We start from the raw sequence: 21,653 nt of genomic DNA on the forward strand, positions 1-21,653 counted from the left end.
GCTACCGGAGGACCCAGCTCCATCGCTTCCCCACCTCCCCTCCCCTCAGGAGGAGTCCCCAACCCGAACTGCACCCCCCCAAAAAATTCTTTGGGGGAGCACCCCCCCCGGCTGGACTTAGGGGTACCTTGGGGCTTGTCCACCTCGCCTTGGACCAGCACATTCGGGTCAGGAACCTCCTCCCTGGGGTTCGGCTCCGCGGCTGGGTCGCCATCTGGTGGACACAAAGAGGGGAAGTGGGGGCGACATACGGACACATATGCCACACAGACACACACAGACAGAGACAGACAGAAGAGAGGGTCGTCTGGCTCCCTCTCTGGGCTCTCCAGGACCTCCTCAGGGGGCACAGCCAGGATCTCGGGAGGTGCGACCTTCTCGTCGCCCGCCAGTGCTTGGTCTTCTTGCCCCGGATCCTGACTGGCGCTGGACGTGGTGGAGGGGCAGAGTTCGATCCCTGGCTCAGGCTCTGGCCGATCAAACTCCGCCCTCAGTCTCTGCTGGAAGTCCCGAAAACTGCGGTCTGTCTCTCCCTGCTGCCAGAGGGCTGCGCTCCAGCCCCATGCTGACCCAAGCAGACACGAGAGGATGGTGGTGGTCTTATCAGTGTCTGCTGCCCCACTGAAGGGTCCCGGGACAATTGGGCTGTCCCACATGGGGCTGGGCACGTCGCTGGAGATGGTGGTAGGTGTGTGGTGTGGAGGGGGGTGGACGTCTTCTCCAGCAGGTGTGGACGCTGGTGCTGCACTGCCATTTCGCTGGGGAACGTCCGGGCAGAGGGAAGGCGGGTCGGCGACTGGAGCAGGAATGGAGGATTCCCTGCGAGGCAGTCCCGGCAGCGCAGTTGCTGGCTGGCGACCTCCCGTCGCCCTCTTCCACCAGCTTTCCTCACACTGCTGGGAGGGACGTGGGTCTCCACGGACCTCGTGACGATCCTGGATGGGCGCGATGGGCGGAGCCATCCCGGCACCGACTGCCCAAACGGCGTCATCCTGGTCGTCGTCCGTGTCCACCTCGTACCCCTGGAAGTCACATGGGTCATCACGGACGCCGCGGTGATCTTGGACGCGCACGCTGGGCGGAGCCATCCCGGCAACGACCGCCCACCGAAAATCCATGTCATCATCGCTTTCGTCATCCGTGTCCTCCCACCGGTGACTCCGAGGGTCGTCCACCCTGCGGACATCCTGGACCCATGGCGCGATAAGCTCCCATGGGCAGTACTCTGGCCATTCGGGCTGGAGGCTGCCCACCTCCTCGCTGGAGGAACGCCGCCGTTGTTGCCGCTTCTCACCCCCCTGGAAGTGACGTGGGTCCCCACGGACCTCGCGACGATCGCAGACTGGTGCGATGGGCGGAGCCCAACTCTCGTCTCCCGTGCTCTCGTCGTCGTCCGTGTCGTCCCAGTCCACGGGGAGCCTTGCCAGCAGAGCGCAGAGTTCTTGGCTCGACATGCCGAAGATCGTGGGGGTCGCATCTTCTGCGCTCGCTGCCCACGTCACTTCCTCGCTGCTGCCGACGCCAACGTCCTCGCTCCGCCCACTCACCCGCCGACGTTGTCGCTTCCGGGTTTCGCGGAGTTTCCCGGGGGTGACGTCATCACGCGGCGCCGCGTACCACGGCTTCTCGGGGAGAAAACGCTCCACCAGAACGGGCGGCGCGTCTCTCCCCTGGCGTCCGCGTTCGCCGCGCCGGGCTGCGTCCTTCGCGGCGTTTCTTCTCCTCTGCTTTTTACCTCTGCGCTTTTGGGTGGGTCTCTGGCATTCTGTCACGACTACGGACTTACGGGGGAAGGAAGCGCAGAGGTCTGACATGTTGGGAAGGGGTTTTATTCATATATATAAACAAATACAAATAAACAATGGCGCGGTGGCCAAAAACGGGAAATAAAAGGGAAAAAACACAAACTAACCCGTAGGCGTGTGGCGATTGCCAGAACTCAAATTATAAACAGTGTTACCAACTGAAGTTCACGAAAATGCCAGCGACCCCGAACGGGCGGAAACTTCCGGCATTTATGGGGCATCAGGATTGGATTCCGGTGTGGAGCCCAGCTGCAGGCAATCCTGACAGTGTGCTAGTATTTACCAAGAAATTTTTTTTTTTTCATGGCCATTTAGAAATTGACTACATTTATGTTACATATTAGTTATCTATGATGGCTTAAAAATTCTGGATAAGGGGTCTTTTTGGCTTTTATTGAATGTATTTTTGCTGTGTGGGTAGTTTGTTGCTTCACTCCAAGATACAGACAGTCCTTTCACCTTAAGGCCTTAAGAAAAGCATTAATGAACATATCCCACATGTCTTATATTATAGACAAATACAGCTCTTTTGTTTTTCCTTTAATTAGTCTCTACTGTACATCATATTTATTTTCACAATATAACACTAAATATAATTTTGCACCAGAAGCCATCTGCGTAGGCAAAATTTAGTTCACTTCAGGGCAGCAGTAGCTCATATGGTAGCTCTATCTTCCCACTCTTAATCACACTCAGGGAACACTTGGAGCAAGCAGACAGATGATATGGGAAGGGATCTGTCTCTCTGAAGTCGGGCACGACGAGGTGGACGTTGACTTCATTTGTCTCTCCGGGTCTTCCGAGGCAGCCAAACGCCTCCTAAGTGAAGGACGGTAAAGAAATGAGAGTGCGTCCTCTGTGGAGGAGTCATGTACCTGGCCGGCAGTGAGCCGACCCCAGTCAGCCACTTCCTGTTGATCTGTCATCTGAAAGGACCCCTCTTTCTCCGTCTTTCCTTCTCTCTCCCTCCTACTCTCTCTTTTTCATGTTCACGCCCACTCTTCCTCCCAGGTGGCCTCTGATTAATGGCCACGTTTTTGATGTGAAAAAAGGCGCATGTGTGTCTGCAGAAGGGCTCAGAGGGCCCAAGTGTCCTTCCCTCCGCCTGGCCCGGCGCCAGCCGAGGAGCGCAGCCCAGTTCCAAAGGCCTTTTAAGTCTGATTGCCTTTGCAGGGAACACTTCGTGTTAATTTTTCCTCCCCGTTTTGGCTGAAAAGCGGCTGCTACTTAAAAGGAGTGGGCTTATATAACACCGGCATGTGGATATGGCCATTTAAGGTTGGACCACGTCTGACAGATGGCCTTTTTAACTTGTTTAACTCGCTTGTGTATGCCTCTGCCATTTTCTACACTTAAAGGGTGTCGAGAGAGAAAAGTGTCGCTGGGCATTGCTGTAGAAGAAGGTGGTGCTTTTCACAATGTCTCACCATTTCTCATATAAATAGAGAAAGTAATGACACAAAGAACAGCATGACACAGAAACTCTTCCCTTATTTGCTATGGTGATTTTACCCTCAATCGACTCAAGTCAACATACTCCCGAATTTTTTTGTGTTATTGTTGTTATTATGGGGAAAATAATAACTCTGAGGTGGTTTGAAATGCATGGTCTAATGAGATAATGTAGTCGACTTTATCTTTCTCACGTCACAGAGCCTGAACAGCAGTATTGGGGCATGCCACAGCAGGAATGGGGTAAGCACACAAAGATAGGCACAGAAACAAAAGCCCAAGAAAACCCTTGAATTGTACCAGTAGATAGCTTCCTTCAGATTAGAAAACATTCCAATGCTTCTTTAAAGGATTATACGTGCAATTTTCATCTTTTTTTGGACTAAAGTTTTAAATGCAATCCTCTGTTAATGTTATCTGTCTGGGCCGTTTCACAACACCAGGGACTGTGGATATCTGCATTTTGTGAAAGCCAGTCACAATGCCTGTTGGGTAACACAGTTTCATTATCTGCAGGACGCCTTCCCGGCCCGAGAGAACAGCCTGGTGCTGCGTTACATTCCTGACCCCACCGACCAGTTCCTGGATGGAGACTTCCAGCCCGCGCCAGGCAAGTGCTACTGGAGGCCTTGGACAGCCACTTGCCCATATAAGGGCGCAATAGGTCCTTTGTCACTGGGAATATTTTTTGTCCACGACTTTGTTAAGGACTGAAGGATTTTTGGCATAGTGACATTTCCACCTGCCTTGTGTTGATGAAACAGTGACCTCTAGTGGAAAATAGTTGTGTTATCAGTCCTGCACTTTACTTCATACCATGGAGTTCAAAAGTCTCGAACTGGCGGAGAAAATATTTCATTAAAACAATATCACCATATAAAATTTAAAACAGCATACAACTGCATACAATCAGTCATCAAAAGATTCAAAACACAGAAATGTGGTCAAATCTTGATAAGTTCAATAAATAACCTTTTTTTACAATATTGCAATTTTGGATGCTCTGTTTAACATATTAGGAACAATGTGAGCATATTCCAAAGAGTGATGATGATACTTTGATACAAAGGGGTTAACATGCTCAGTGTCACTACTCTGTAAATTGGGGTTAGTGATTAAGAACTAGTACAGATTTTTGTATTTCACTATTCTATAAAAGTTTTGTATTCAGGGTTTAGTTCTTTTGTGCCAAATGCTGGACATTTATGTTTTAAATTGGGAGAAATTAACAATTATTTTCTAACTTCTGTGTCTCTCGTGTGCAGAGTACATGAACCAGAATGGCTCCATTTTGTCAGACATGACCAACCCAAACTATCAGCACCCGGGTCCCATTCACCATGCCTTCTCCCCCACTGCAGTGGATGAAACTGAGGAAGAGTACCTCAACTGCTTCAAAGGCCCTCTGTCAGACGCCCTGCCCAATCCTGAGTATCTCAACACTACCAAATCCATTCTTCTGCCCCTGACCTCCATAAGCTCTGTTATGGACCAGAAACAGTTTAAGCTGCAGAACAGCTTAGACAACCCTGACTACCAGCAAAACTTCTGCCCACTAGGCCTGCAGTCCAAGACAAACGGGCATCTTCCGGCCGCAGAGAACTCTGAGTATTTGGGTCTGAAGGGAGCCTTGGAGGTCCACTAGAAGCACATTTCCATGAGGACTGTCAATTCTGACAGAAGATGTTGGGTTTTGGATTTGGGCATGGATTTGTACTGTTTGAAAGAGCTTTCAGTTGTACACTCATCTGTCCTGTGTTAAACCATATATCTTTATAAAGCATGTGTAGAAATGTGAACTGTCCAGCAAAAGGGCCATGAACTAATGCTGCAGAAGCCTGTGGAGCCATCGAAAGTTGTGAAGCCCACGGGACCCAGGCACCATCATTGTGATTGTAGCTCTGAGAACGAGGGAAAACTGAAATTTTGTCTCCTTACTGTGAAAGACAAGCCCAGTGTAGCAGTGGAATGATGCTGGACGTTGTTTAGTCTGGGTACTACATTGCTCTTGAAATGTTGGGTAGAGACTACATATTCCTTGACTGTCTGGCCACCACCCAAAAAAGGTACTGAACTGAAGGACTATAAATAACCATGAACACGTGCTGTATTGTATTCTGTGTGCAGGGTCATTTCTTCCTGTTCCTCACGCATGACTGGGTATCAGTAATAATTACACAGTAATTGATGGGTGGCAGTATTTGTTTATTTCTGATACGACATGTGGCCAACATAAGGGTAAGACTAGTTTCAGTCCTGTTTGTGCTCTTACTTGATGTTGACTTTTGAATGCATTACTATAAGGGAAGAGAACAGGGAGGATGCTGTGCACATGCACTCAGAAAGTGTTGTAGCCTAGTAACAGTTTTGTTCCTCGTGATTATCCAGGTATATCTGGTCATAAGTACAATATAGCTGGAGCTGACATCTTCATGGAGTACTTCACTTTTTTGTAATTAGTACATTCAGAAATGTAAAGCTGAATAAAATATTAGACTTTTTATATATTGAATTTCAGTCCTTTGTCTTGAATCAGAACGCTTTCAGGATGTTAAATGTATGTCATATATTTTCAGTAGCATTGTTTTTTCCTTTTAATTAAAAGTTATTTATTTTCTTTATTGTGTTCCAAGAATGATATGATTATTTATGCTTTTACGCACTTTAATCACATTATTATTGCGTTCTTGCCCTTTTTCTTACTTACAGCTAACCTTTAACCAGAGGATGATGATGGTCACAGCAGTGGTCAGTCCATATACTGATCAACATACAATTTAAATGTTCTTGCTTATTACATTTCCAATTTGACTAATAATTTAGATTTAGAAAAAAATACATTTTTAAGAATTGAAGTAAGAAGAATTGAAAATGTTGACATAGATACAAAATATTTTTTTTCATATAACTATTCTTTGCCATAATATTATATTGTTACTATTGGTTTTTAATGTTTTGAATAATTAAATTTACCCTCTATAAGATATATGTGCAGTGTGCTGATGTCTTTGTAGCAGCCTGATGTAGGAGCCTACCCTACCAAGTAGGCCTTGTTGTGGTTCGGGAGAGGATTTTGACCTCTGCTTCATTTTTTTTTTATTCTGCTGACACACCAGAGCTGCCAAGAGATTGTGGTATGTTGGAGGAACAAGCTCTTTCCTGCAGATTTTCTTCAGGGCATTTCCCAATCCATGCATTAAATCAAGGAGGAGCTTTGTCTGTGACAGGCTGTTAAACTGACATGTCACTTACTCATGGAATGCCAGCCATCATGTACCTGGAATCTCCAAATGAGAAATAGGTTTGGTGTTCATAGACCTGTCACAACCTCCTCTGTATTCAAAAAACTTCAGTCATTCACATTCACAAACTCAATCTTTAGATTATGTGAAAAGTTTTAAATGATTCCAGAAATCAAAACACTTTCAATTAATCTGGATCTGGTTAAGTGTTTTACAAAGCCAACGTGGAGTGGCTGTATCACTTTATTGCTCCAAACAACAGGCAGCTAAAACGGAATGGTTAAAAGCTGAAGAGAAGCAATATGGAGAAACTGTTGCGTTTGAAACGTTCCCAATTATTATAAGACTCTTCTGTGTTGGGTTGGTGCCCCACCCTGGGTGCGTCCTCGCCCTGTGCTCATTGTTCTAGGATGGACTCTGGTGATTAGCAGAGTGAGTGATGTAGGTCCAAGTATTACTTAACATAGCTTTGTTCGTCAAACCCCGCACACGTCTCATTGGAAAATGCATGATGGATGAATTGTTGATGGTAAGTACTGTCATCTAAATATATAGAACCAGAATGAAGAACACCACACCGCCAATGAGGCAAATTGGTTATTTATAGGATTGCTTGTTGCTCATGTGTTGTAATGGTCATGACAATGATAGTCAGATCCTGTTATGATCATGACTCAGTTTGGCCATCCGGTGAAATAATGCTTATGCAGAAAGCACATTCCACACAGTCTGCCTACATACCTCCTACTCTTTCAGGATGGGGCAAGTTTTATTTTTAGGTTACTGAATTCATGCCAGTCCTATTTTTATTCTGTAACCATCATTGATATGCATGCATAAAATGTACAATATTTTTAATAACCTCTCTGCATACAAGGTATGGGCTTGTTTGTGATAATCACATTGCCCCATTTTTAACACAATTTGCAAAACCACTTGATACATGTTACTATAAATGCCTCCCCACACAAGAACAACGTGGTGACCCATCAAAACTCGATTCCATATTATGAAGGAACTTCTAATAATCTAACAGAGTCAAAGTACACTGCAGGGACCAGGATATTCTTTCCAGCGCTGTTGTTTCTCCCCGCCGGAACGCACGGGGGCAGCAGCGAGTCTCATTGTCACCGTCCGTCCCCCCCGTCACTGTTCCTTCTTTCATAAAGAGCCTGACGTCGGACTCAAACAGGAAACGGGCAGCGCCGTCAACTCGCCGCTGCTTTTATTCCGGCGAGGAGGTGCTCTGAAGGCGGAGGAATGGGGCTCCGCTGGCTTCTCGCCGCCGCCGTAGTCCTGCTCTCTGTGACCCGTGAGGCGGTAAGTTCGGCCTCGCTCGCTCGCTGTTGCGACGCCGCGGAGACTTTGGTTTTGCTTTAGCTTGGGCTGCTAACTTTAGTTTATTGTGGGCGAAAGCGTGAAACGAATGTCGGCATGTTCACCCCACGTAATCCCGGAGTGTTCGTCTGCTAATCGGTCTGTTCAGGTGCTAACACCTGTAGCCAGGTTGGTCCCAGCGTTCTGGTCGCTGATGGGATATGCGAGCTGGTTTTTACTATTATTTTACATACATGGTTGCGTCCTTTTTAATGTACGTTTTCTGTTCCTAAAGGCTTTTTTTTGCTGTTTGGTCCGTGCAAAACGGGAGTGCAAAAAGGAGTATTCCTGTAGTATCTTCGCTGGTCACGTGACCCACGACGCTGCTCTCTTCCTGTCCGAGACCCAGAAGCGTTGATCTCCAGTCGTAATATAATGCTGAACGTGGCAGGGAAAACGAGGCGCGACACTGCGACAGTCGCCTTCAGTCGCCCGGGAAGCGCGTTGCACTGATCCACACTGGTTTAGTCTGTCGATTTAGCTTGTCCAGCCATCTTGACTCGTACGTTCATTCTTTCAGCACCGTTAGCTGTTTGTTCCATTAAGCGCAGTGGGAACAATTTTTTTTATATTTTTATTGCTTAAGCGAAAGAAAGAAAGAAAAGTCAATGTGGTTATTTGCAGTCGACATCTGTGTGTTCAATTACCACTATGGCACAGACTGGCCCATATTCTGACGTCCAATACAACGATTTAAAATGTCAGGATGAATAGGTTTGAAAGAGTACCTCAGTTGAGCAGGTGACACCATGTGCTAGAAAGAGGTTTCATTTCCTAGTAGCTTTCCATACTTCTGCAAGAGCAAAATTACAAACACCAAAGTGGGAAGCCCCAGTCTGATTCGAGTCTTGGCAGAGGTACGTACTGTGCGTACTACCTCTGTCCTGGGTCGTATGGTGCTGCATGCCTGTGAATAATGCAGAATTCCTTCTGCAGTGTGCAGTCCTGGTCAGCTAGTGAATATGCATCACATGTCAGCGGTTGCATCACAGGACTTGAGGAAGAGACTTTCTTGATGTCCAGTTCCAAAACAGTTTTATTTTTGTTAAACTTTGTCTGGGTGATTTGTGTGCATGGAGATGTTTCTTGGCTGTGGGATTTTGCACCAACACTGTGCAAACCCTCTTGAGCGAGTTTTGATGAGTTTTGCAAATTACTGGTCACAAGATGAGTTGCGTGAGTGCGTTGTTTATTTCCTTGGCAGAATGTGGTAAAGGGATTTTATATTCATTTAAAGTGCCTGTACGGTTTCTATGCATTTGAAAGACTTATTTTTGTTAAACCATAGTTTCCTGAAACAAGTATATTTTAATGAAAGACTCCTGGTCTCATCTGTTTACATGATTCATTGCTGTTGATCGTGACTACAGTCTGATGACAGATGTCTCACATTGACGGTCGTTCTGAAAGATTTCTGAAAGGTTGTTGCACTCCAGGGCTTTCGCCTTTTTGTGGAAATTTAAGTGGATTGTGGTGTCTATGATGCTATAAGTAGACTTTGTTCATGTGACACTCAGTACTGATTTGTTCAGTCTGCAAAATGCTTTTATGACTGAAATAAACACCTGGTTTGCTCACAACGCCACCTCCATCACCAAGAGGCCACCAACCTTGGAGTAACAATAGATAACCAACTCGCCTTCTCGACTCACATCAGCAATCTTTCCCACTCATGTAGATTCCTTCTCTACAATATCAGACGAATCCGCCCTTATTTGTCAACCCAGGCCACCCAGATAGTGGTTCAGTCCTTAGTAATCTCACGACTGGACTACTGTAACTCCCTTCTAGCTGGTCTACCACTATGTACCATCCCACCTCTACAACTAATACAAAATGCAGCAGCACGACTGATCTTCAACCTTCCCAAATTCTCCCACACCACCCCTCTGCTACGTTCCCTCCAATGGCTCCCAGTAGCTGCACGCATCAGGTTCAAAATGCTGATGCTGGCCTACAAAGCCAAACATGGAGCAGCACCATCCTACCTCACAGCCCTTATTACACCTCGCACTGCACCTCGTATACTCCGAGCCTCCAGTACTGCTCGCCTGGTCCCTCCATCTCTGAAGGTAAAAGGAAGACACTCATCTAGACTCTTCTCCGTCTTGACCCCTCGGTGTTGGAATGAACTTCCCCTCGAAGTCAGAACAGCTCAGTCACTGAGTATTTTCAAACGACAGCTCAAGACCTTCCTCTTTAGAGAATATTTAATTAACTTGTAACCTTCTTATTGTCGAACTTGTGTACAGAATCTACAAGAGTGAATAAAAAGATTGTATTCATAGTTGGGGTCCTAGTGAACCAGAACTGATCACTTCATCGATTATAACTTGAAAGCACATTGTAAGTCGCTCTGGATCAGGGCATCTGCCAAATGCCGTAAATGTAAGAGGCAGCTGCTCCATACCAGGAATCCAAAGGAATGGTGGCTCTCAGCGATCCCCTTCTGTTTCTCAGGCAGGGTGAAATGAGGAAGTGCAAGACCGCATTTGACTTGCAGAACTGAGCATTCATGTTATTTTTGACACCTTACCTCCTGGCTCTGCATTGTGCCATGTGGTTCTGGAGCCTCATCACTCTCGATTCACAATTCAACCAGTTCAGCTCAGGCCAGCAGCACACACTCATACATGTTAACGTGCAGGTTCTTTTCAGCAGGACACGGGTGCACTGATGCGGTTTCACAATCACCCCCAAACCCACCAGTTTGCATGGTGATTTTCATGTTCTTCTTGATAAATGTCGTCCATTGAAACTCATTTATCGGTCTGAAATTAAAAACACATTCCTGGTCAGATTTGTTTCTTCTGTTGTCACGTCTCACTTTTCAAGCCAAGATTAACCTGATAACCTTAAGTTGTTTTTGGTGTCTCACAGGCTCGTGCTCAGCACTGTATCTGGTATGGCGAGTGTGGTGAATCACAGGTGCCAGGGAAAAAGTACAACTGCAACTACACCGGCCCGGCTCTTCCCCTGCCAGAGGAGGGACATGAGCTGCTGACGGTAAGGCCTCGTAATGAGATCCAAATTTCATCATTGATTTTTTTTTTTTTTTTTTTTTTGTTCCTTTACATTTAATACATTTATTATAAATAACTTAAATAAACTAGACATGAAGATCTCCTTGAGTTGTTAGGTCACCTCAGGGTAACCGGTTTTCCTGTTTAGGAATTGTGCCCAGGCTTTGACTATGGAAACCGGAGTCTGTGCTGTGACGTCCAGCAGCTTAAAACGCTTAAGGCGAGCCTAGAGCTTCCTCTTCAGTTCCTCTCAAGGTACAGGGCTGTAGAGGGTTGCGTTGTAAGACTCTTGTGTCTCTTGTCTATGTAAAATGCAAGATTAAGGATAAAATGACAGTATTCCTATTGGAGAAAAGACCAGGGTTGCCAAATCTCTTAAGGACCTGGCTCTATTTTCCCACAATTTGGTATTACTGCTCTGGTATTAAAGTATTAAAATGATATTTATGCCATACCCACTTATTCTTAATGTTTTACAGTACACTACGTTCTTCAATTCTTTACTTACAATAATTCTGTCTTTGGTCACTATTTAGCATGATCTCCTAGAATGAAAATGTATGCCAACTCAATAGAATACGCAATTCACAGTCACACAAAGTCCAAAGTTTGCTGCCCTATTATCAGAGTGAGTGATTTTTCTGCATACACAAACCTGAAACCACACTCTGACACTTTTTAGGTGCCCGGCATGTTTCTTCAACCTAATGAACCTGTTCTGCGAGCTCACCTGCAGCCCCAGACAAAGCCTGTTCCTTAATGGTACAGACTTCAGCCCCTACCCCCCAGACCAGCACAATGTGGTGAAGGTCTCCTACTACATTGGCCAGACATTTGCTAATGGTAAAATCTTCAAGACGCATGTAAAACAGATGTGTAGCACATGGTCTTGTGACGTTATGACCCATGTGAGTGTTTCTCAGCTTGAGATTTTTGTCTGTTTACAGCTATGTACAATGCCTGTCGTGATGTGCAAGCCCCCTCCAGTAATGTGAGAGCCCTCTCGCTACTGTGTGGGCAGGATGCCAGCCACTGCACCCCTACCAACTGGATTGAGTACATGTTTGATACCAATAATGGACAAACACCCTTTGCTATAAAACCCATTTTCACAGGTACATATTTTTCAATGTTTAAAATCTTTTCCTTGACCTTAACATGCACCCTTAGACTACAAAAACTGAAACTGTTCAGCCATCATGAAATGGTTAAATAGCCTTTTTTGTCAATAGGGAAATTGAAATGTATTAGATAATGCTTTGCATTTTTATTCTAATAAGTTGTCTCCTAAAAGTGTCCACCTTGACTCTGTGAATTTGCCCAGATGTCCCTGAGGCTGGCTTTTCACCCATGACCAACACAACGTATGGCTGCACTGACATCCTGGAGGATGGCTCAGGTCCTTGCTCCTGTCAGGACTGTAGCCAGTCATGCGGCCCCAAGCCGGTGCCACCACCCCAGCCTCCACCCTGGACCATATTGGGAATGGACGGCATGAGCGTTGTCATGTGGATTACCTATGTCGTCTTCCTCCTTTCCTTTGTTGGGGGTGTGGTTGGAGCCTGGTGCTACAGGTCAGAATTTGCTGCATATCGCTGAAAATAATTAAATTCTGTCTTTTGGTCCTGGGGTACAAATGATGTTTTTGTTTATGGAAAGGAGAAGGACTGTTATGTCTGAGTATGGTCCCATTCTGGACAGCAACAACCACTCAGTCAATAAAGACCCCAGCAACTTGGGTATGTGTTTATTTTTTTAATTTAAAATTTTTTTTTTAATTATTATTATTTAATGAACAATTAAATGCCCTTCAAACACTTCCCATTTCATAAACTATTCCAAATGAGGCATGTGAAGTATTACATTTAATTTGTCAAAATTGGTGACATTTAACTCCCTGTTACTATAGCTCTACATATACAGGTCTCAACACATCTGAAATGGCACTTGTTCTGAACAGTCCCAGACCTACCATTTTTATTATTTTTATTATGCTCTTTTCTCACACCCAACAACTAACACACTTTTATTTCCCACTATTGAGCAGGTATGGATGCCTCCTGCTGTGAGAGGTTTGGTGAGCGCTTCGAAAATGCGCTCAGGATACTCTTTACTTCCTGGGGCTCGTTCTGCGTGCGAAGGCCACTGGTGGTAATCCTGGCCAGCATAGTCCTGGTGGCTGCCTGCTCATCTGGCCTGATATACATGCACGTCACCACTGATCCTGTAGAGCTCTGGTCCTCCCCTAGCAGCCAGGCTCGGCAGGAGAAGGAGTATTTCGACACTCACTTTGGACCATTCTTCCGCACCGAGCAGCTCATAATCACCACCCCACTGGTCCCTGACCCACCCTACTCCCCATACCCAATAGGTGACGATGTGCCTTTTGGAGCTCCCCTCCGCAAGGATGTCTTGCACCAGGTAGGAGTTGGTGTTTGAGACAGCATAACTAGCTTCCTGAAAAGAAGAGACTAACAGATATTTAAAATGCATTTAGTTTCAGTCTAATCATTTTTATATTTGGCTGAAAAATCTATTTGTGGGTGATCTGCTCAAGGGCCTGTGTTTGCATGGACTGGTGCCCCCATCCAGGATGGTTTCCTGTCTTGTGCCGATGACACAGGATGGGCTCCAGCTCCTGAACCCAAATGTGTATTGAGTAATTCCTTGTGTTGCAGGTGCTGGATTTTCAGACAGATATTGAGAATCTGGAGGCCACTTATCAAGGTGAGAGAGTCACTCTGAAGGACATCTGCCTGACTCCTTTGGCACCATACAACAGTAACTGCACCATTCTGAGCGTCCTTAACTACTACCAGAACAGCCACGATGTGCTGGACCACACAACGACGGATGGATTCTGGACCACCGCAGACTACCACAGTCACTTCCTGTACTGTGTTAGGTAAATAACCAGTCATCACAGATGTCACTTAGCAGCAGTTAGATAAAACTCACCACACACCCAAACCTGATTATGACTGTCATTGTCTTTGTGTACCAGTAGCGCTTCCAACAATCATTACTGAATGTGATCAGATATTATGGCACCATGAGGGCAGTGCAACTGCCATAAAGTGGAATTTGTACAACTTTTATCGGACTGATTGCACCTAATTAAACAAGACTCTCATGAAAACAAACACATTTAACAATAAACTTTCCAAAACACATTAAAAGTTCCCTTTTCTCTCTAAACTCAGCAGTGAAGTGATTTACAAATTAAGACCTCAAATATATATACATTTCACAACTTTCCTGCTACCAACATGTATCTGCAGCTGTATTGAATATCAATGTGAATTATCTGATGCAGTGTCTGATTTCTATTTAATAACTTAATTGCTTTGAATTAACTGCTTTTTTTTTATGTCTGTGTTCAGTGCCCCAGCCTCTCTAAATGACACAACACCCCTGCATGACCCCTGCATGGGAACATTTGGAGGGCCGGTCTTCCCCTGGCTGATTCTTGGAGGCTATGATGGTAATTTACACGTGTCTGTGTGTGTGTGTGTGTGATTATTTTATTTATTTATTTTTAATTATGATTTGCCTTTTTTGGTTTTGTGTTGCTTTTCTTTTTACGTAAGCCCTTTTGTTTTGCCCCCAACCACAGCTACAAACTACAACAATGCCACAGCTCTGGTCATCACCTTCCCTGTGAACAACTACCACAATGACACCAAGAAGCTTGGAAAAGCACTGGCCTGGGAGAAAGAGTGAGCAGCCATTCTTTGTCTATACTTTGCTATATAAAATTGTCCATTCTCACCAAAAAATGTCCGCAGTACAACATAAACACTGCATAGCAAAAGTCATGTAGCACTCCCATCCTCTATGTCTGCTTGAAGGTTTATCGACTTTGTGAAGAACTACAGTAACCCCAACCTCACCATCGCCTTCAGCTCGGAGCGTAGCATTGAGGATGAGATCAACCGGGAGAGTGAAAGTGACATTTCCACCATTCTTGTCAGCTATATAATCATGTTTGTTTACATCTCACTGGCACTGGGTCACATCCAGAGTTGCCGCCGTGTACTGGTGGGTCATCTTAACTATTTTACAGCTCCTTCAATTAATTTGACAGAATTGTAAACCCTGATTGATTGTTCTGCTTGACAGGTGGACTCTAAGATCTCACTGGGCATCGCAGGCATCCTGATTGTACTGAGCTCTGTCATCTGTTCCCTTGGGGTGTTCAGCTACATTGGCATCCCACTCACTCTCATTGTCATTGAGGTCATCCCCTTCCTAGTGCTGGCTGTTGGGGTCGATAACATCTTCATTATTGTACAAACCTACCAGGTATTCAGCTTTGTGTTGGAACTCTTCCTACATTTTAGGGCATCCCTGGGTCTTCCTGTTGTTAAATCAACACCTATGTAATATTCACAAAAAAGTGCAGTCATCACGTCTGCATCCGTAAATAAAATTGATACATTTGTTGACAGAGTAATCGTCATACATATCCAAATGTTTGGTCCCATCAAATTCCTTCAATATACATTTTAAAAATATGTACCATTTGTATGTCACATTTGACAATTCAGTAGGGAGAAAATTATTAAATGGAACAAATAACACTCAATTTAGGGACTAGACTGAACAGTATGTGGCAGAAAAATCTCCAGCTGATTTGATTGATGAAGCCAGTTGACATCTTGCTGCTCTGCCCACAGAGAGATGAGCGAATGCCACAAGAAGAGCTACACCAGCAGATAGGCCGCATCCTTGGAGACGTGGCCCCCAGCATGTTTCTGTCCTCTTTCTCTGAGACTGTGGCCTTTTTCCTGGGTGGGTAGCTTCTCTATCTGACTGCACCAACATCACTTATCAAGAGGGAACTATAAGCTTCACAGAAAGTGAAAAGTAGAAATAAAACACTCAAGTCTTGTCATATGGTGACTTTGAAACCTAAACCAAATTTTCATATCCCTAAAATTTTGGTAAACCCACTCTTGCTTCGACTGATTAATTGTGATGTCTGATATGATTACCTTTGAAAGTAAGAACAGGTTGTTTATTCAATTCTCTGAATTGAATAAAAATTCTCTATGCACCACTGAATTCTCTATGCACCACTGAATGTGTGGTTTGCATCTTATCATAACAATTGGATTAGTAGGCATATTAGCATTATTGTTTGTGCTGCGTGCGGTAAACTTCTTCATTCTGGCTTTTCTGTAGGTGGCCTCTCCAGTATGCCTGCGGTACGGACCTTCTCCCTGTTTGCTGGTCTGGCTGTCTTTATTGACTTTATCCTGCAAATAAGCTGCTTCATCAGTCTGCTGGGTTTGGACATTAAGAGACAGGAGGTGAGCGATTGAAAGGGCAGTGTAGATTTGAGGACTTCTCATCTTTTTACATTTTTATTTATTTTCCTTAAATGCTGATATCAACTATTCTTATGCCATCATAACTACCCCTTTAATGCTTTGTGTTGGTCAGAGTAACCGTTTGGACATACTTTGCTGTGTGAAGTTGTCAGAGGGCCAGGAGGAGAAATCTGATGGCTTCCTCTTCCGTTTCTTCAAGAAGGTCTATGCTCCCTTCATTCTGAAGGAGTGGGTGCGCCCTCTGGTGGTATGTGCTCTTATTTACCCCTAATAATCAAACTACAGGGGACTTCCCAAAGCAAAATGGTTGATCTTGTTTACATATATGAGGATTCATTGCTCTCACCTGTGATTCCCAGGTCGCTGTGTTTGTGGGAGTTCTCTCCTTCAGCATTGCTGTGATTAATAAAGTGGAGGTTGGACTGGACCAAACACTCTCCATGCCAGATGTGAGTCCTCACTCACATGTTCTCTTACCTATTTTGTGTGAATTTTATTTCAGTACAAGCATTAACAATTAAATTAAACCCTTCACTTACATACTGCAGAATGTTTTTAAACTGAAATGGGTGTGTGAAATGTGTTTTGCCACAGGATTCGTATGTTCTGGACTACTTTGGAAACATGAGTGAGTTCTTGCACACTGGCCCACCAGTCTATTTTGTGGTGGAGGAAGGCCATGACTACCTCACTATGGAAGGCCAGAACAGTGTGTGTGGAGGTGTTGGGTGTAACAACAACTCCTTGGTGCTGCAGGTTTACACAGCTTCTCTCATCAGTTCTTAGTGAGTTCTGCATTGCAACTGAACTATATCAGTGTAATTATGTACAGCTGAATATTATATCATTTGTTCTGGCATGATTTATTGTATGCTTTTTTTTTTTTTTGGGTCTGTTTCTCCAGCACTAAGATTGGCTTCACTCCATCCTCCTGGCTGGATGATTACTTTGACTGGATCAAACCTCAGTCAGGCTGCTGCAGATATTACAATGGAACTGGGGCATTCTGCAATGCCTCAGGTAAACCATTAGCCACTGAGTCTACATGCAGGGAAATGGGACAACCAGACCCTCACTAGGGTCACAGAGGGTATTCTGAAAAATTCTGCCCACACATTCATTCACACCAAAGTAGGATATTGCCAGCCATGTGAAATCCTGGTAGAAATGGCCTTGTGACTACAATTTTGGAACACCACCGTTTATAAACTTGACCTGTGTCAATGAACCCAGTTTTGTACCGGGTGCTGTTTCATAATAAAGGATTAGTGAGAATAGCACTTTATCAGAACTGTCCCCCTGGGGTCCAATATGGAAGTCGGTCACTGGCCGAGAGGGGACCCTGCACTTGTTCTGATACAGACCTTGTCCTCTTGTTGCAGTGGAGAACACGACCTGTGTCAACTGCCGGCCAATGACTCAAAGCGGAAAACAGAGGCCAACGGGTCAAGACTTCATGAGATTCCTGCCCATGTTTCTGTCTGACAACCCCAACCCCAAATGTGGCAAAGGGTAGGATTTAAACTTATATATGATGTGATTTTTTTTTTTTTTTTTTTTTGTTAAAGTAAATGGGCTCTCAACATCCAGTTTTGGTTGCAAACATTGAGCAAAATGTTTTTGGTTCCATGTCACCCCCCCTAGTGGCCATGCAAGCTACAGTGCAGGAGTAGACCTGATTGGAAACGACACAAATGTGGGTGCCACTTACTTCATGACTTATCACACAATCCTCAAGACCTCTGCAGACTTTATTGATGCTATGAAGAAGGCACGTAATCTGGCAGACAACATCACAGACACCATGGGCCTGCAGGGGACGAGCTACAGAGTTTTTCCTTACAGGTATACCCTGAGGGGCTTTTTCATAGGATTCCTTTTATAGTTAAAAAGAAAACTGGACTTTTCAGAAACAAGTCATTTAAAGAGCTGAGTCTTGTTCTAGGGTGTGGGGAACTGGGTGGTTTTGTCATGCTGTGAAATTTATTGCATGCAAACACCGCAGTCTGAAATTGTTCCATAAGTCATAAACGCTGTCTCACACCCCTGCAAGAACCTACACCAATAAACATTTATACACTTGTTCTGCCCTCACCCTCCTCGCAATGTGCAGATGAGACAAACACTGCACAGCCTTTACCACAGTGAACTGTAATACAGTTCTCTGCTATGTTAGGTTGATGTGGAGTTTAGCAACATGCCTTAAACAGCCATTCAAACGTATAACAATGCACAGTGCAGGGTACAATGTACCATTTACTCCACTGGCCTTTACACAGACATAATTTGTATGCAGTTTATTATTACTATTTGGTAATATATAACAAAAGACTAAATCCTGTGATTTGGTCAAAAGGGTATATAGAAAATAAATTCTAGCTTCTGTAATGTTTGCATAATTTTTTTCTTTCTTACAGTGTCTTCTATGTATTCTACGAACAGTACCTCACCATAGTGTTCGACACTGCCTTCAACTTGAGTGTCTCCCTGGGTGCCATCTTCTTAGTTAGCACTGTACTACTTGGCTTTGAAGTGTGGTCTGCTGTGCTGGTCAGCCTAACCATTGCTATGATCCTGGTCAACATGTTTGGGGTCATGTGGTTATGGGGCATCAGCCTGAATGCTGTTTCTCTGGTGAACCTGGTCATGGTGAGTCTGTTAAACCTTAAATACTAGATTTACAGATCTGTTTTACAGTCAATGATAATTGTAGTAGCCAAGTGGGTGAGACACTTGCCTATGAACCGGAAGACCACCGAGTCACAGGTTTAAACCCCAGTTACTACCATTGTGTCCCTGAGCAAGACATTTAACCCTGAGTGTCTCCAGGGGGAATGTCCCTGTAACAACAGATTTGTAAGTTGATCTGGATGAGGGCATCTGATAAAGTAGTCATTTAGTTATCACTGACCCCCCCTACACTATGCATGCATGAATTTGCTTGTATGTCTTTTCAGAGTTGTGGCATCTCTGTGGAGTTCTGTAGTCACATCGTTCGTGCATTCTCAATCAGCACAAAGACCACACGAGTGGAGCGGGCTGAGGAAGCTCTGGCCCACATGGGCAGCTCTGTGAGTGTGTGTGCGCTTAACCACTATGACATGCTGCATCTTTTTTTCGTCCCCCATTTACAAAATTTTATTGTATTTATTTGTCATCTCCATGTAGGTCTTTAGTGGAATCACGCTCACTAAATTTGGTGGTATCCTTATCCTGGCTCTGTCAAAGTCCCAGATATTCCAGATCTTCTACTTCCGAATGTACCTAGCCATAGTTTTGCTAGGGGCCACACATGGCCTCATCTTCCTCCCAGTGCTGCTCAGTTATGTGGGTAAGATCTGCTTCCCTCACTCCAACCACAGATGTATAATTCTTTTTAGTAATGTTTTGAAGTACTTTTTTTTTTTTAAATAATGCCATTAACTCTCCTTATTCTTATTAATATCCATTCCTTTTCCTCTGGCAGGTCCTTCTGTAAATAAGGCAAAAGTGCAGGCCGCTCATAGTCGATTTGTGGGGACTGAGAGGGAGCATCTGCTCAACTTCTAACTCAAGAGGTGGACACTAACGTGTACTAAATAGCATGATGCCAGTATCTGCTTTTGATAATGGGATCAGTGCAATACACACATGCATAATAACTGTTACTCAACAAAGCGGCCAGAAGTGGAGCAAGCAGGCGTATAACTGGAATTCTGACATTTTACTGGATGACAGTGTGGAACAATAAAATGGCATGAGGACGTAGTGAGGATACTCCATTTGGCCGCACAAAAGAATTGCTAATCATATCATTCCAAACAGTGTTCTGCCCATCATTTATTTTCCATTTGTTTTTATTTAAATGAGGGAATATGTATTTAATAAATGTCTCTGTACAGGCTGTGTTGTTTGGTAGCTAGACTTCAAAAACCTTAAAATCAGACTTGATGGAAGATATGTCTGAAAGCCTGTTTTGTTTTTGCATCAAATTACATAAACCACAGGGCGAGGGTCCCCTTGAGAAATGTTGGCCTAATAAAGTTTAGATGGCACCTCCTGAGACTTGAAGGTCATTCATTATCTCAGGGCTGCATTGATGTCTTATCAAAGAACCCAGCTGTTTTCTCATGTAGATGACTGATTTTTGTATGTATCCTGTATCTCCCCCCACCCTCTGGCCTGAAGTTTTCTTCACCTTTTCACTTTTGTTCATAGTCACTATTTTGGTATTATGCAATATATATATTTGGATTGTTATTTAGGGTTTATTCTTTAACGCCTAACCTATTTGCTCTGTTGGAGATCAACTATTTGAGTGAACCTGTTGGGAAATCTTGGAAGGAGAGCCTGAACTGCGCCACTACTCAGGTGGCCTCTTCCCAGTCACTAACCAGCGAAATAGCTTCCATAATGCAGCAGCAAGCGGTACTTTAACCTCAGGGTGGCATGACTGGAAACGCAGTAGCTGTGTGGCACTTTTCCAAGCTCTACATGAAACTGCAAGACCAAAACACATGGTGCTGTTCTCAGCACCTAAACGTAGGCACTACTCAATACTTATCACATGGCACTCAAAATGTTCACTTCCTGTTACAGTTTTGGCCATTTGCACAGTTACTAGTGTCCACACAGGGCTGATGTCAGTGCTGAGCACCGAGAACACTGCTGTCATGTGATATGGTGTGGAAAACCAGGGGTTGGAAAGCTTTAGTTTTTAACTAATGGTTTTAATGTTGCAACTTGTATGTGAAGCACTGCTTTGCCATTGTTTGCATCCCCAAGTGGGTAATGACATTCTAGATTTCTATGACTGTTTTTGGAAATAAACTTGTACTAATTTGTAAAACTGGTCGGTCTGTCCTTTTGGCTTTTTAAACCGCTTACACAATTTATCACCAGTCAGATTGGATTACAGTGCATCTGGAAAGTATTCACATTGCATTACTTTCTTCCACATGTTACAGCCTTATTTTAAAATAGATTAAACCCTGCCCCCCCTCCCCTCACTCAACACCCCATAATGTCAATATAAAAAAAAAGTTTACTTGAGGTTTTGCCAATTTTTTTATTTTTTTTTAAATAGAGTGAAATTACATATATTACAACATTCACAGGCTTTGCTCAATATTTTGTTAATTTGGCAGCAATTACAGACTACAAACTTTGCACCCCTATTCTTGGCCAGTTTCACTCATTCCTCTTTGCAGCACCTCTCAAGCTCCATCAGGTTAGATGGAAAGCGTCAGTGCACAGCCATTATAAGATTCGAGTCTGCACTCTGGCTGGCCCACTCAAGGACATTGACAGAGATGTTCTGAACCCGCTCCTTTGATATCTTTGCTGTGTGCTTAGGGTCGTGTCCCTTCTGAAAGATGAACAGTCAACAAAGTTCAACCATGCTTCACTGTAGAAATGGTATTGGCCTGGTGATGAGCG

The 21,653-nt window shown here is 44.3% G+C and overlaps 2 protein-coding genes across 2 annotated transcripts in view; both read left to right on the forward strand.

The window, feature by feature from the left end:
* Nucleotides 1–6,243, forward strand: part of egfra (epidermal growth factor receptor a (erythroblastic leukemia viral (v-erb-b) oncogene homolog, avian)) — a 39,492-nt gene extending 33,249 nt beyond the window's left edge. Inside the window, exons 26-28 of the mRNA XM_028976211.1 lie at nucleotides 3,459–3,500; nucleotides 3,774–3,867; nucleotides 4,523–6,243. Coding sequence (XP_028832044.1) covers nucleotides 3,459–3,500; nucleotides 3,774–3,867; nucleotides 4,523–4,902 — 516 coding nt within the window. The 3' untranslated portion in view covers nucleotides 4,903–6,243. The remainder of the gene's footprint in view (nucleotides 1–3,458; nucleotides 3,501–3,773; nucleotides 3,868–4,522) is intronic.
* Nucleotides 6,244–7,656: 1,413 nt separating this feature from the next.
* On the forward strand, nucleotides 7,657–21,067 carry npc1 (Niemann-Pick disease, type C1). The gene is made up of 25 exons (XM_028978336.1): nucleotides 7,657–7,819; nucleotides 10,757–10,882; nucleotides 11,048–11,154; nucleotides 11,582–11,742; nucleotides 11,847–12,014; nucleotides 12,224–12,473; nucleotides 12,559–12,638; nucleotides 12,947–13,320; nucleotides 13,578–13,804; nucleotides 14,283–14,383; nucleotides 14,516–14,618; nucleotides 14,751–14,940; nucleotides 15,022–15,204; nucleotides 15,579–15,693; nucleotides 16,087–16,214; nucleotides 16,348–16,482; nucleotides 16,595–16,684; nucleotides 16,830–17,020; nucleotides 17,140–17,255; nucleotides 17,618–17,747; nucleotides 17,880–18,080; nucleotides 18,653–18,884; nucleotides 19,193–19,306; nucleotides 19,404–19,566; nucleotides 19,702–21,067. Exons 1-25 carry the CDS (start codon nucleotides 7,760–7,762, stop codon nucleotides 19,782–19,784), a joined length of 3,828 nt encoding a protein of 1,275 aa, XP_028834169.1. The 5' UTR covers nucleotides 7,657–7,759; the 3' UTR covers nucleotides 19,785–21,067.
* The last annotated feature ends 586 nt before the right edge of the window (nucleotides 21,068–21,653 follow it).

This window comes from Denticeps clupeoides, chromosome 4 (assembly GCF_900700375.1).
Source record: "Denticeps clupeoides chromosome 4, fDenClu1.1, whole genome shotgun sequence".
Lineage (NCBI taxonomy): Eukaryota > Metazoa > Chordata > Actinopteri > Clupeiformes > Denticipitidae > Denticeps > Denticeps clupeoides.

Bases quoted from the DNA above. Each gene is read 5' to 3' on its own strand.
- npc1 (XM_028978336.1), top strand. From the start codon at position 7,760: ATGGGGCTCCGCTGGCTTCTCGCCGCCGCCGTAGTCCTGCTCTCTGTG. The intron at 12,015-12,223 runs GTACATATTTTT...GAATTTGCCCAG, and splicing joins TATAAAACCCATTTTCACAG to ATGTCCCTGAGGCTGGCTTT. The intron at 14,941-15,021 runs GTGGGTCATCTT...TCTGCTTGACAG, and splicing joins AGAGTTGCCGCCGTGTACTG to GTGGACTCTAAGATCTCACT.